General features: G+C 31.8%; 1 protein-coding gene across 1 annotated transcript in view; it reads left to right on the top strand.

The window, feature by feature from the left end:
• Positions 1 to 598: 598 nt before the first annotated feature.
• The window catches only part of LOC124529826, a 51,683-nt gene continuing 35,771 nt past the window's right edge, over positions 599 to 16,510 (top strand). Inside the window, exons 1-11 of the mRNA XM_047103745.1 lie at positions 599 to 642; positions 1,250 to 1,328; positions 2,208 to 2,454; positions 3,204 to 3,307; positions 4,123 to 4,289; positions 4,640 to 4,709; positions 6,433 to 6,564; positions 8,934 to 9,144; positions 10,005 to 10,183; positions 10,630 to 10,707; positions 11,296 to 11,403. Coding sequence (XP_046959701.1) covers positions 599 to 642; positions 1,250 to 1,328; positions 2,208 to 2,454; positions 3,204 to 3,307; positions 4,123 to 4,289; positions 4,640 to 4,709; positions 6,433 to 6,564; positions 8,934 to 9,144; positions 10,005 to 10,183; positions 10,630 to 10,707; positions 11,296 to 11,403 — 1,419 coding nt within the window. The remainder of the gene's footprint in view (positions 643 to 1,249; positions 1,329 to 2,207; positions 2,455 to 3,203; positions 3,308 to 4,122; positions 4,290 to 4,639; positions 4,710 to 6,432; positions 6,565 to 8,933; positions 9,145 to 10,004; positions 10,184 to 10,629; positions 10,708 to 11,295; positions 11,404 to 16,510) is intronic.

Raw genomic sequence — 16,510 nt, 5'->3', positions numbered from 1 at the left:
AACAATGTACTACAGTATTGTACAACTTAAAAAGGTCTACAAAAAGTCCGTGATGGTATATGTTTATCTCTTAGGAATAACCCACAATAACCATTTTTTATCCTTTACTTTGTTCGAGAAGTAATGACTTATTTACGAAGCGATTTTAAGCGATTACTAGACTAGACGGGACGAACCTGAAGTCCACGCGAACGAAGTCGCGGGCAAAAGCTAGTATTACATATTTTAGTAGGAGAATAAAGTAAAGTATGAGGTTTTTATGATATATTCCAAAAATTGTAAGTATACCAATGATCATAGCACAAGTGCTTTAGCTACTTACATAGGGATCAGAGCATATGTGAAAAATATTGATCTCGTAATTAAATATATTTTAAAATGGAAACAGCATAAAAAACGTCCGTATAGAAAACAAAACAATAATATATATACCTAGTCTTTGGTTCTTCAAAGAGCACAAAAAGGTCTAACATACATCACAGACAATGAAATTAAAAAAAAGCAATTATCAAGATCTATGAAGCCATGCGCAAAATTGATGCCCAATATTACTTTCTTAAGAAATTTCATTAAGTTGATGTTTCACTAAGCTAACATTATGCTAAGAAGTGTCAGCGAACCGTCTCTGGGAACTTTTACTGGGTAAGTAAATAATTAATTTCATTTACTCCCATTGCTATTAAATATGTTTTTTAAAGATATAAATAATTTTAGAGATACATTGATTTAAAAATTATTTTGCGTTAGATAGTCCATTTTTTGCGATCGATTATCGATTACGAGTGTCTGTTTGTAATATTAGAATAACCACTTTTTATAAGCTTTTATAGCTTTATATACGTTGGTCTTTGTGTGTGTAACTATGGACACAATTGTTACACACACACACACACCAAGAACATAACATCTTAGCTTTCAACGATTCTATTGAAGATATATGGGATGGTTAAAAAATATATAAAAATATCTATAGAGTTGGCCAATTAACATCAGATTCCTGATTTGTCAGTCTATCCACCTCTATTAATTAAGCGAAAGTTAAAATATACATAAAATCCTCAACAACTTTTTATATAAATCGAACAGAAATTACATAAATTTCGAAACGTCTCGTTCATTTTCAAGTCTCGAATAAGCTTGTCCTTACGATATTAAGGCTTTTAATAAATTTCAGTACAATAGCCACAGCTGCGACTGGGCGAGCCAGCCATATAAATATTCCAACGAAAAACATAATTAACAATTATAGAGGAAAATTCTTTTGGGAAGGACGACTTGGTGTTGTGACTCGGATGATGGCAATGGCACCATGGAATATATGGTGGCAGGTGATATTTGATTTTATGACATAAGTAAATAAATAACTAGCTTGTATATATCTCACAACTGGGCTGTCTTTCTATTATCTCAAGGCGAAGACTTGGTTCTTTTTACGTAATATGTATAGCAGAATATCTGACACAAGCATTATAATTTATAGACGAAATTCTTACTAAATATACTATCTATCTGAGTCTCGAATTGTAACCTTGCTTTTCGCTAAAGACGCAACCAATTGTAACTCATACAGCTATCAAAAATTGTCTGTATGAGTTTCAATCTTTACCTGGAACAGCTCAGTGATATGTAAATTAAAAACTTTAACAATAGACTATGATATAAAATGCTCGGATAATTATATTCTCTGCAACTATATTGTTGAAAAAGATTAAACATATTGTACTCATTCTAAGAACTGAAGAATTATATAATAATGAATTCTCGCTGGTTAAATGAACGCCGTCTTATATTGATACGATTTTCTGATATTCCGTTTTTTTATGGTATAGGTTAGACAATGACGCTATAAGAAAATATTAAGTATTCTTTACAGCGTCAATGCGCCACCAACCTTGGGAACTAAGATGTTATGTCCCTTGTGCCTGAAGTTACACTGGCTCTCTCACACTTCAAACCGGAACACAACAATATTGAGTACTGTCGTTTGGCGGTATAATAACTGATGAGTGGGTGGTACCTACCCTGACAGGTGTGCACAAAGCCCTACGACCAAGTAAAAGTCCGTCTTTTTTATATTGTAATTACATTAGTAAATGTTGCTTTCTGACAATTCATAATCGCGTTCAGCATTGAGTTTCGAAATTATTATAATAATATTCCATAAGAATCTTCTGATTCGAATAATTTTATGAAATGAACGATTACAGGTTTTAATATTATGCGTGATAATGTACAAATACATCGTACATCTTCTTAATACTTATTATTTGAAAGAACCCATCGTCTTTTTGGATGTGACCATCCTTATTGGCGAGATTTTCTTCTTCTTGGATGTATTCATACATTTATTGCATATGTTCTGGCCTATTTTACGATTGCACGTTAGAGTGTACACGAGGAATTATATTTTACTAACCTATGACGTCATCAGCTTAGTGCCATTATTTGTTATATGTGAGTACATATTTTAATTTGACAGATCATTAACTTAATTTTAATAATTTAAGACAGTATTTATTTTCCTTACATTATATTTGTTATACACAAAAAAAGAAAATAAATAAATTGGATATAGATTCAGTCATAATAAAAGACGCGTAGAATTTTGGCGACCTTATCGCTACATAGCAATTTCTTCCAGTCAAGGAACGGTGTAGATTAGTTAGTTATTAATATTTTATTAAAACGCTTTTAATTAATACCCATTGAACATTTTTCAAATTTCTTACTTTAAGTTTTAAAAAGTTGAATTCCCTCTCTTTTAAAAAAGGGAGAGAAATACAATACAGAAGTATGTCTCTATCTTGCTTTTTTATTTTTTGTTCGACTTCATGCAAATGTGTAGGATATATAACTCGTATAGCGCACAAGTCTATTTCTACTCTTTGACTCCATAATCCAACATACTTAGAAAAAGATAAAACAACATAATCTGAGAGAGCTTATGCACTGGAGCAACGACTTAATGCGCCTCAGCTAGTGAATATCTGGTAGTTGATTCCGGGCTCGTATTAAGAATCTCTTGACTATAAAACCCAAAAATATTGAATACCGTGACCTAGTCGGAGACACAAGATTTGGTACATTGACTTTTTATTAAATTTCAATTATTATCTTGTAATAAATAATACATAGACCTTATAATTAATGTTTTGCTACAATCACCTAAATTATTATATGTTGTTACTGTTTTAAATAAAAAGTTAAACACAAGAATGGATTCGATGAAATTCTACTACTTGGAAGATGGCTGAGCATCGGACGCATCTATAGACTAATCGGATTCTTTCAAAATGTTAATGAAAAGGTAAGCTAAATCTTCTTATCGACAAATATAGTGTGAAGCATGTTGTGTCCTCTTCAATTATGTGTCAAATCACTGGTGTGAGAGAGAGATATCGTTGTGTGAAAATTTTTAGATAAATTTTAGATTCGAAAGTAAGCTAAAATATACATCTATATAAGTTTAAAAGGGTAATTTATACTGAACGAGCATAGACTTGTAAAACAATTTTCTGATGAAAAGTGTAAAGCTCATTCAAATATGATGGGGTTTTGATATATTAAGTCGTTTACACGGCTCTTATTACGGACAAGATGCACGATACGTACTCGTTATGAACTCAATGACAAATTTGAAACAAGTTTAATGTTTTGATTTCCGAATTCGTTCCATTAAATAACGATAAAGAAAGATTTAATATTTTTTATATATACATACAAATGCAACGATCTTATTTTTCAAATCAAATCAAAATAAACTTTATTCAAGTAGACTTTTACAAGCACTTTTGAACCGTCACCGGTTCGGAAAGTATATTCTAACGAGAAGAACCGGCAAGAAACTCAGTAGTTACTCTTTTTTAACATTTAAAAAATACAAAGTCATGTTAGTTAAATACAATTATTTAAAATTAATATATCCTGCTTGGAATTCAACAGGTATTAACTACACGCTTTTTTATCATCTATAAGTTGTATCGAATAATATGCTTTTTCTACCAATGTATTTTTTTACAAACGATTTGATTTACTAAACAGCAAAGTTAAAAATGTCTCCGGTTTATAAATAAATCCAGTTTATATCTTCGCTATTTATTTATGTAAATAATTTAACTTCAGATGAGGAATTCGCGTAAAAAACTATACGTAATGGAGCATATAATATTGGTTGTTTTGGTGTTACACTGTGGGACATGTCTCTGGTACTATTTGCACCAATCAAATCCTATCGAGGAGTGGCATTCATTAGGATTTGATATGAGCAGCAAAAAGATAGAATTCGACAGGTATTTTTTATTTTTCGTCTTTTAATTCTTGTCCACGAATAATTTAAAAAAGTAAACGTTATTTTAGTTAGCGCGGTAGTAAAATTTATTTAATTTGATTTCCTTTTGAAAAATCGCCCATATGTGAAAATAATATATTTAAAATATTTAGTCAGTTCTTTTCATTTTTACTTATAAAAATATTTGTCTTACCCGGCTTATACCTAAATTTAAAATAATTATGAAACCTAAAAAAAATGCAAAAATAAGACGGTCTAAAATTAATTCTTCCATATTTATGTTTTATAGTATTGATACTATTTTATTCAATATATATTATTGTAGAGTATTAATTCGTTTTGATTTTTCAGTTATATCTCATGTTGGTACTACAGCTCCGGCCGTTTCTTCAACTGCATATTTGGTGATAGCTTTCCACTTGTAAGTACTATCATGATAATTTCTACTATTATTAAGAAATAGATTGATTGTTTTTTTGTTTATGAAATACCTTTCGTTTTAACACGTTTGTCTTGTCCGTTTTGAATATACATAAGGCACCATACTTAATGCAAGCCTTACAGTTATTCATCTTTAAATCATATATATATTATATACTCAAAAGTTTTCATCCTTTAAATTCAATTCTTAGTTTAATGGCTTTTAGTTGTTTTCATCCTTATCGAAAAAATATTAGGTTTCAATTTAATAATATTTAGGTAAAAAAACCTTTTTAAAAATAAGCTTTTATTTAAATGCGCTAAAAAGAAAAAAAAAAAAATAAACTTTTACACTAAAACTTTTACTGTTAATTTATAACGTCATTTCAAATTTAACACATTTGACACTATTTATATGTTATAAAAGCTTGTCGCGACATTTAAGTACTCGTATTTACTTTCTTAGGTTTAAATTAGTGGTGCTTACATGGGTTTGAACCCGCAAGCATCGGTTAAGATGCACGCGTTCTAACCACTGGGCCATCTCAGTCTCAGTCCATCTCTTATCCTTCAACTAGTATTAAAGAAATCTGTCAATTTATTTCCCAAATAATCGGAATAACCAGTTTGTTTGCAAATCTTGCGATGACTGACTTTCGATATTTTTTATTAAAAATATATATTTTTTATTCCCTTCAAATGATTGTACTATTATTGAGTATTTAACTATTTTTATCAACAACCTAGGACGAGGCTATAATAAGTGCGCGGTATTTGAAAATAGTCTTTTAATCGTGACGTTAGTTGACTTTAGGTAAAAATATTAAAAAAATATATTTTTTTTAATAACAACAATGCGTTAATATTAATCCTACTCGCAATATAGTTAAAGTATATCTTTGTTAAGTATTGAAATATAACACCAGTTATAATACACCAGATAAATTTTCTATCGTTACGAAAAAAAATACAATATAAAAAATACAAACCAATAAAGTGAACTGAGTTTTAGGCCACTGGATTATGTAAAGACTGCCTTCGACGCTGCAACATAAGTACTTTTAGTACGAGTGAGGGCTTAATGTAAGCGCAGTACAAGAAAATACTATACTAAAATATCAGCTTAAAAATTTGAAGGTTTTTTTTGATACACTGCATTAATATGGACTAGTGGCTCGCACGCGAATTTTATTTAATAGATTTAATACGTTTATTTAATAGATACTCTAGTAATTTCGAAACCAGCGGCAGTTGAAAGATATTTTTTTTTTTATTAAAACATACATCATAGAACAACATATATCATCGTAGTTTCGTGCGTTTCTTATTTGTCTTTTTTATACAGCGGTAGAGCCGCTTACACAACCGGCCGCTCTCTAAGTTAATTATTTGTTAAATCGTAACAATTTAGTAAACTACAGTCAAGAATCTTCTTTAATTTTCTGCGCATATACAGCTGGAGCACTTAAAAATGAGATCATAACCGATTCCTTTTGTACAGCTATCCCATAATCACTGGGTCAAAAATGGGCTTATATAATTAATCTATAAGATTACATATAACTAACTATACTTGACTACGGCACAATTATATTTACATGATACGTTTTCCTTCTCAGCTTACCACATTATTTATTTAATTAAGCACGTGTAAATGATGTGTACTTCTCTAAATTTCAAGCTTTGGTCTTCGTCGAAGATGATTTCATGATTTATCTTTTCAGCACAGTCATGAAAAATGGTTGACATCGTTCCTGATGGTTTTTGGTTACGTTTTCATGCGCTATCGTTTCATCGGCGGTCTCACTTGGGAACTCGTGCTGGAAAACAATCGATGGTCTACTTTTGTTGAACAGGTGATACTGTAAATTTTTTTGTAACATAAATTTTATTTTAGTTTTTATTTGTAAAAAAAAAAGTAATAGCGAGTACATTTTACATTGCTGGGTTAAGGTAACGTTAACCTTTGAAAAGTTTTGGTGTATGCTGGTCCAATGCTGGTTGGTGGGTACATATAGGTTTCTTTATGATATTTTCCAAGAAATTTCAATGAGAGATATTATATACACATATTAAGTTTATTATATATACAGTTATCTCGTTGGATCTCAGGTCTAACCTGCAATTTTCGTTTCGAAGATACTAGATAATGCTAAAACATAACTTTTATGTACCGTATATTGATATAATTTATGTAATATATGATTTTGTTGTAGGTAGTACGTTGTAATTAACATTAAGTCCTTAAGTATACACAAATATGAATTACAATAGTTGAAAAAGTCTTGACGTAAAACCCGCTTATAAGTTAAATGAATTATATGAATATAACGATCTAGTCACACTAAAGATATTAATTTGGATTTTGATTTTAATTTATTTAAAACTTGTTGTGAGGATTTGTTTAAGTCCGCCTTGGTTAGCTTTCTAATGGTTCTTAATGAAAGTTTAAAGTGTTTACAAAATTCAAGTACACAATTAAAACTGTTTCAAAAGAAAACATTATTAATGAATTACTTTCTGAAATAAATAATAGCATCTATACTAATGTTATAAATGTGAAAGTAACTCTGTTTGTCTGTCGCTCTTTCACTACCGAACCACTGAACCGATTTTGATGATATTTGGCATGAAGTATATTTGTACTCCAAGTAGCTTAAGTTACTTTTTTGCCTAGCACATGACAACCAGACCCCTAAAAAGCGAGCGAGGCAGCGGGCTACAACTTGTTATAATATAATTTATTTAAAAAAAAGTATCACTTTATAGAGTCATTTGTATAAAAGACGACCTTACTATTAAACGACCTTAATTAAAAAAGTTGTTTAGCGAGTGTTTAATTGAACAGTGATATCTCTCTTTCAGTCACTGTTAATTTGCAATTGGAAGGAAGGAGATGAATATTGTTTAACTAATCACTCGTTAAAGACTATTTATAAATGGAACAGTAAATGTATAGAATTGATACAAGTATTTATTATGTCATGTCGCATGTCAATAGAAATTCTTTATATATATATAAATTTCAATGATACATACATACATATTAAAACACTTAAAAAAAAACATAATGTTATAGTAAAAAAAATGTTGGACAACATCACATACATTACTCTGATCCTAATGTAAGTAGCTAAAGAACTTGTGGTATGGAAAATCAGAAGTAACGACGGTACCACAAACAGTCAGACCCATGACAATATAGAAAACTAATGAACTTTATGCATCGACTCGGCCGGGAATCATAGTGGCGTACCCATGAGAACCGGTGTACACACTACTCGACCACGGAGGTCGTCAAACAAAAATGATTATTACTTTTTAATTTATTTTGTAATAATATTAAAAAAGAAACCTTTTTCCTGTTTCAAACCTCTTCATGTTTGTATTCATATCTATTTTTCTACTAATATAATAATCAAAGCGCATCATAAAAATAACCTAAGTCCACAGCGTTGCAAGGCTAGAACCGTAGTGTCCGGGCTATTTTTAAATATGCTATGCTTTTCCTGCTTGTTATAATCATTAAATTCAAACAAAAGTAGTTAATTGGAAAAAAGGTTAAAATATATTATTCGTACTTAATTTTTTAATAAATAGTTAAATGTTTACCAATGTAATTAGAAAATACCAATTACTTTGTGCAAACGTGTCTGGTTAGGTACCACCCACCCATCTGATATTCTACCGCCAAACAGCACTCAGTATTCTTAAGTGCCAGTTTAAAGGATGAGTCAGCCAGTGTAGCTATACTATTTTATTACACAAAGGATATATAAATTTTAGTTACTAATATACTATAGTATATTAATAACTATAAGATGATCCATTTAATAAACAGTACAACAACAACAACAACATCCTGTAAATTCCCACTGCTGGGCTAAAGGCCTCCTCTCCCTTTGAGGAGAAGGTTTGGAACATATTCCACCACGCTGATCCAATGCGGGTTGGTGGAATACACATGTGGCAGAATTTCTAAGAAATTTGTCACATGCAGGTTTCCTCGCGATGTTTTCCTTCACCGCTGAGCACGAGATGAATTATAAAGACAAATTAAGCACATGAATCAGCGGTGCTTGCCTGGGTTTGAACCCGCAATCATCGGTTGAGATGCACGTGTTCTAACCACTGGGCCATCTCAGCTCATAAACAGTACAATATAACATTATTATTCAAATAGCTTCATTTATTATTAATATTAATAAAGGTTTTTGTTATACAGTACCATCATGTGATCGATTTCCTTAAATTCCGCGGAGCACCTTCATGGCTGGTAGAGCAGGCAAGGTTGTATAAACAGCAACTTTGGAAGATGAAGGATGGCATTCTCACGACGCCTCATCTACAAAAGCTTCCTGTACCGTTGAGGATGGAGCTCATATTCGATATTAATGTCGGACACTTTCACGATTCCATGTTATTAAGAGATATGGGTATACATTTCCTTCCTATCAACGATTATTAATTTAAAAGCAAGACCTGAAAATAAGATCTTATGTTTGTTAGACGGAAGTTACTTTTCACTCATTGTTGATCTTTTGTTTTTCTTTTTTTTTATTTAGTTTACAACATCCACAGGCTAGCAGATGCCCGTCATTACTTTAAAAATTTTGGCGTTTTATATTATATATTTCTACTAAACATCAGCAGATCTTCGCCGGATTTCATTCTTTTCGTCTGCTTGTGAGACGTGGCCCACACTGACACTTTTAAATGATATATTCCTAATGTATAATAAATAATATATAATAAAAATATGTAGTAGATTCTTCTTCTACATATTTTATCTTCTCATCTTTGGATCTTTTGCTTGTAGGCAAATAAGTATCTTGTGAATATCCAGTGATGATAAAATAGTAAGATAAAAAATGTTTAGAAAAAGTACGACACTTTTTCTAAACATTTTTTTCCAAGGTCCTTAATGAATTATTGTAAATACATAGCAATTTAAGAGTTATTGTAAATACATTTTAATTTACTATCCATTTCATATCATCTACTGGAATCAGGCGTAGGTTCAATTGCTTCACGTGTTTTCCAAGATATGTCGACGATGACTTAGTCGACACAATAATATGTAATTACTGTAATAGGATTTAAATTTGGAACAAAAAAAATCTTTACGAACAATAATAACCTAAGTTGAATCATAACTATGGGATAAGTTCTTGACTTAACTATATATTGACGATTACGTAAAAAGACGACAAGACAAAAAGTCACAAAATTTGATAGGTGTGTATTATATCCATGGAACCATTTCATTTACTCAGACAATAAATTTATCCAATAGATGAATCGTTTATGCGTCACATTTCATTGTTAATGAAACACGAATTATATCTTGCGGGACAATGTGTTTGGAACCAGGACGTGGTGAAGAATGGTATCATTTTCATCAAGTGCGGCGTGCTGGAGATGTTGTCTGATGAAGATGATGAGAGTCCGATGATTGCGTTTAAAGAGGGAACCGTGAGTTCATTTATTATGTTTATAACCTTTCGATCGATTAATGATTTTATAGCGTAGGAATTTGACTCTTAATTGATGAAAAAATAGAAAAAACAAACAATACCTATGGGTTTAATGGCTTAATATAAGGCACAGATCCTGACGTCCTAGTGTCTAACCCCTTATAAAAAAATATTGGGTTTTTACTTGGAGCTCGAAGTCTGGCAGTTAGAAGTATGTACCATGTCTCGGAAAGTGTGTAAAGTTATTGGACCTGCGTTCCGTCTCTTGTCCGGTGATGTGGCATTTGCCGTTCTATCGGATTATGAAGGTGATGGAATAGATGCACATGTTCTTATACATAATGTGCAACGTAGTACTAGGCGAGTCTTGAGTGTGATTTGCATCAAAGTATTATTTTTTGCCACTTTATACAAACGTAATAACTTTTGTGTATATTATTTCAGGTATTGGGAGAAATAAATTTATTTTATTCAATACCATCAAAAGTAACTGTAAAGGCGGCGACGTATGTCGAACTGCAGGTATTATGTTTTATTTTTATAAAGAATAAATAGGTAGGTTCGTCTCTGTAATTAAACTGACTCATACATCCTTCAAACTCGAACATAACAATACTAAGTACTGTTGTTTTACGATAGAGTACCTGATGTGTGAGTAGTACCTAGCAAAACGAGATTCCACAAATGGCTATATAGCTTATAAAAAACTTTAAACATTCCTTTCCAGCCATATCATCTTTCACACAATCCATCCACTGTTTCATTGGTCATCCCTTCATCTATCTCCATCCACATTCATGCTCATGACCTTTTTGACCTATTAAATACTGGGTATACATCATTTATGCTTGATATGTTTTTACACGTCAATGACACTTATGGGACTGCAAAGCGTTTAAGTTATTTAATGTAACTAAGAACCCTTACATTTATATAAATGAAAGCTGCTAAGCTTCTTTCAAAGGCTTTGGAGATTTAAAACGAGTAAATAACATTAAAGGTATGCTAATTTTTATATACACCGATGAATGTTTTTTTTAAAAGTCAAAGAGCAAACGTTACTTAAAAGGTACGAAACAATGAAATATTAATTAAATTCTACATTTACAGGTATTAAAGAGGACAGACTTTATTCGAGCACTAACAGATAATCCTTACGCGCTCCGACAAATTAGGGAAAAAGTTGAAACAAGAATAAAAAGATCGAAATCAAAGCAGGTAATTTAATTACTTAATAAAACAAATGAAACTTGTTTTCGGCCGCAGCTTCACTTTTGACATAAAAAACGTTTATTGTGTTCTTCCTTGTTGAAAACACATTCTTTACGGTAAACTTCACAAAATTTGTTTCAGTGATTTAGCCCTGAAAGAGAAATAGATATACAGTGTTACCTTTGCAAATTTAATACTATTAAAGATTGTTTAATATTTACGTGAATCTTAGAAAATTTCACTTAAAACCCAAGCGTTACTAAACGTTAATGTTTCTGTTTACAATTCATCTCGTACTCGGCGGTGGAGAAAAACATCGTGAGGAAACCTGCATGATACGTTTGAAATACCTGCCAGTTATTTGTGTAAAATATACATTTATATATTTACATGGCTACAATATTCTTTATTATATATTTGCAATTATATACAGCTGCAGAAATCTACGAAGTTTAATGTCAGTTAAAATCGAATGTAACTCGTGCTATCGATCTTGTTCAAAACGTTTTTTTATTTCTCAGAAACGAACGGTTACTTAATGTTAGATCGGAAATAACTTGAAATTTTTAAAAATATTTTAAAGCGAGGCAAAAATTCTAAGAAGTTATAAAACACATTATTTAAATAGAACATAATAACTTTTCATTATCATAATCAAAGTCAAAATATCATAATTAAAAAAGTAATAACCTTATAAATAAAAAGCATAGACAACAGACGTGTTTAAGTGCGCTTCTCAATAATTCACTTGTAGTAATTACAACTAAACATAAGATCAAGAATCCACAACCAAATCAGGAAGATCATACATCACATGTCACCATAAGTAACAAAGAAGAAGTTATTTCGTTCCAAGTAAGAAAATACATAACTATATTATTAACGTATTTCATTCAAAACAATAAAAGAATTGACAAGTCATTATCATAACAAGTGAAGTTCGCACAATCAATGCAATAAATAACAGGCTTGCCAACAGAAGAAAGTTGACGCAGTGTTGCCACTGCAGTGTTCTGAAAAGCTACCAAACATTTGTGTTGCCAACAAAAAATAAACAATAAAAAAAAAACAAGAATATAAATGTTAAAAACGTTTACATAAATAAATATTTTTTTTTCTCTAAATTAAAAAAAAACATAAATAAATAATTGTAATAAAAAAAAAATCTTCATATTTATTTTAAATCGAAAATTAGATGCAAATAAAAAAATATAAATTAATAGCCACAGTGATCCCAAAATGAACCCAAAAACGAAATCATGCGCCGGATGCTTGAAAAGAATAACTAATGGGAATTATTTGTCTTGCTATCTTTGTAGTGATACGTATGACTTGGACTGCGCAAATATTAATTTCCAACTATTTACTACAATGAGTAAAGACAGAAAAGACAAATGGACGTGTCCTAAATGTCACAATAAAAAAAAGAAAAGTGACAATACGAACACTCCCATTATTCCTAAGTTAGGACAGAAACGAAATCGCCGTGATTTCTCTTCTTCCCCAGATGAAACGGAATCCAACACTGTTGACCAAGTTACTCAGCGTAAAAAATTACAGACATCTGTCTCCACTGATTCTTCTCCAAGTCATATTGACGAGTCGTTGTTGTCAACTATACGTTTGGAAATACAATCTTCAATAGACAGATCACTGAAAACTGTTATTGAATCAGCTCTTAAAAAAGAATTTGAAGCCATAAAAATTGAATTAAATACTTTAAAAGATCTTAAGACAGGAATAGAGTTCTTGAGTGATGAATACGATCGCATGAAAACCGAACTTAAAACATCAGAAGAGAAGGTCAAACTCTTAACAAACAGCAACAATTCTCTTCTAATCAAGGTAGGAGAACTTTCACAGAGACTTAACTTGATCGAACAGCATGCAAGAGAGACGAATATTGAAATTAATGGTATACCCGAGGGCAAAACTGAGAATTTAAATAATATCGCAAAGCAGTTGTGCAGCGTCATCTCGATTCCCAGTCAGGTCGTTGAAGCAGCTTCTTGTACGCGCGTAAGAAAGATGAATGATACTACCAGCAGACCGCGTGCTATCATAGTAAAACTTTTGTCTGTCAAGTCTAGAGATGAAGTTCTAGCAGCAGTTAGCAAATTTAATAAAAAGAACCCAAACGAAAAATTAAATACAACGCACTTGGGTTTTACTGGAACTAAAACACCAGTCTATGTATCGGAACATTTATCGCCGCACTACAAAGCTTTACACGCTCGAACAAGACAAGTAGCCCGGGAAAAATCTTATGAGTTTGTTTGGATTCGAAGCGGGCGTATTTTTGTCCGTAAAAACGAACATTCGCCAGCGAAACAGATAAAGTCTTATGAGACGTTAGACAAACTATAAGATTCTATATCATCCTGAATATAACACCTTCACAATGGCTGATTTTAGAATATATTATCAGAATTTCAGAGGTCTTAAAACAAAAACTAAAGAAATAAGATTGGCTTTATTAACAACAGATTTTGACATGATTGTGGGCACCGAAACATGGTTAGACGATAGTGTCTGCGATAGTGAATTATTCAATTCCAACTATAACGTCTATCGCAGGGATCGAAAATCAACAATGCTGGCAAATAAAATTGGCGGCGGAGTTGTCATAGCTGTTTCCACAAGATTTCACTCCAAGAGAATCCAACGGTTTGAAAGTCCTTTTGAAGATCTATGGGTTTCCGTTAAACTAGAAGATAACGATGGTGAGACTTTATTTGGTGCAATCTACATCCCTCCACCAGTCACTGTTACAGTATTAGATGGTCTTCTAGAAAACTGCAATAAAGTATTTCTCTCAAATTTTAAGAACGTTGTACTGCTAGGTGACTTCAATCTTGGTTTCATAGATTGGGTCTACGATGAGAGCATGTATCCCGGCTTGAGCCCTACGAACTATGATTGTAACTTGGGATACCTCTTAGTGGACTTTATGTCACTAAATGATCTCAAACAAATAAATCATATTAAAAATTATAACGACCGCGTTCTTGATCTAATTCTCTCTAATTTTGATGGTATTTCTATTCTGAAGAGCAAAACTCCAATAAGTAAAATCGATTTGCATCATCCCCCTATAGACATAGATATTAAAATAAATAAAATGAAATATATAAGAAATAATATACAAGTTCGGTATAATTTTAAAAAAGCAGACTATTCTCTGTTACAGTCTTGTTTAAGTAAAATTGACTGGCATAAAGAATTGTCAATAATTACTGATGTCGATCTTGCCGTTTCCAAATTTTACGAAATACTATACTCCGCAATAGACCTAACTATCCCAAAATTTAGATTGCATCATAGTAGAGTTCCCTCTTGGTTTTCACGTAACTTAATTAGAATGATAGGAGAAAGGGAAAAAATTCGCAAAAGATATAAAATATATTTAAATCCCCGAGACGAAATTGAACTTCGGCTACTAAACAAACGTGTAGACTCTTTAACTACAACTTGTTACTCGCGTTACGTTACAAATACAGAATTATCATTAAGATTAAATCCCAACAAATTTTGGTCTTTTAGTAATCAACAACGAGGAATGTCTTCCAACCTCCCAGGTGAAATGTTTTTGAACGACAAGGTGGCATGTAAAGGAGAAGAAATCTGTGATTTATTTGCCAGACAATTCTCCTCCATTTTCTCTTCTACCGATATCTCTGCACAATCAGATTTGGGGGACTGTTTTCCCCAGCTTTCACTTAATAAAGTAGATATTACTGAACAAGACGTTCGAAGAGCAATAAAATCATTAAATCCGAGTAAAGGAGCAGGACCAGATGGGATACCAGCTTTTTTTATTAAAAAAAATTATAAATATTTAACCCTACCTTTAAAAATCTTATTTGAAAAATCAATTAATACAGCAACCTTTCCCAGTGAATGGAAAGTCGCGAATGTAGTTCCCATCTATAAAAAAGGTGACAAATCAAATATAAAAAATTATCGCCCAATTTCTATTTTAAATTTATTTTCCAAACTATTGGAAAGAATAATTTGTCCAATAATGACTAATCATTTTTCTACCGTGATATCACGTCAACAACATGGGTTCTGTTCTAAAAAATCCACCGTTACAAACCTTCTGAACTATACTACTGATCTAGCAAATGGTATCGATAGTAATAAAGTAATCGACTCGATTTACACAGATTTCAGTAGTGCCTTCGATACTGTTAATCATAATATACTATTGGCTAAACTAAAATATTACGGGATACATGGAAACCTTCTGAACTGGGTGAAGTCTTACTTGTACAACAGAACACAACGAGTAACTATGCAGGGATACAAGTCATTTGCATATTTTCCTACCTCTGGAGTACCGCAAGGCTCACATTTAGGCCCAATTCTTTTCCTGGTGTTCATTAACGATATTAATAACCATATTAAGTATAGCAAATGTTCTATATTCGCAGACGACTTAAAGTTGTATCATACAATAGACTCCATGGACGATATTAAATTTTTACAAGCAGACCTAGATTCAATCTCCCACTGGTGTAGAATCAACAAAATGGATTTAAATGCAACCAAGTGCCATCATGTAAGATTTACTAAAAAAAAACACGTTATGTATTCTCAGTACTCAATTAATAATGTAACGCTTAGTGCGCCCACATCGGTAAGAGACCTAGGTGTCCTATTAGACAAAAAATTAAGTTTCGTAGAACACATTGACCAAATAACATTACGAGCCTGGAAGATAACCGGACTAGTTAAAAGGATTTGTAAAGATTTTAATAATCCTGCCTCTAACTTGACCCTGTACAAAGCACTAATTCGCAGTAACCTCGAATATGCATCTCCTATCTGGAACCCCTACTACAATGTTCACATTAATAGAATCGAACGCGTCCAACGTAGCTTCACTCGTTTCTTGGCTTATAAAGATCGCAATTGTCCCTACCGTGCCGATTATCGTACCAGGTTATCTTACTTTAAGCTCGATTCTCTTGAGATACGACGAAAAATTAGTGACATTAAAATACTTTACAAGCTCTTCCATGGTCAAATATTATGTTCTGATATTCTCCAGCAGATCCCAATAAATGTCCCAAGATCTATTCCAAGATACCCTATTACGAATATTTTT

The sequence above is a fragment of the Vanessa cardui genome, chromosome 5 (assembly GCF_905220365.1).
Source record: "Vanessa cardui chromosome 5, ilVanCard2.1, whole genome shotgun sequence".
Taxonomy (NCBI): domain Eukaryota; kingdom Metazoa; phylum Arthropoda; class Insecta; order Lepidoptera; family Nymphalidae; genus Vanessa; species Vanessa cardui.
This window is presented reverse-complemented; position numbering and strand designations above follow the sequence as displayed.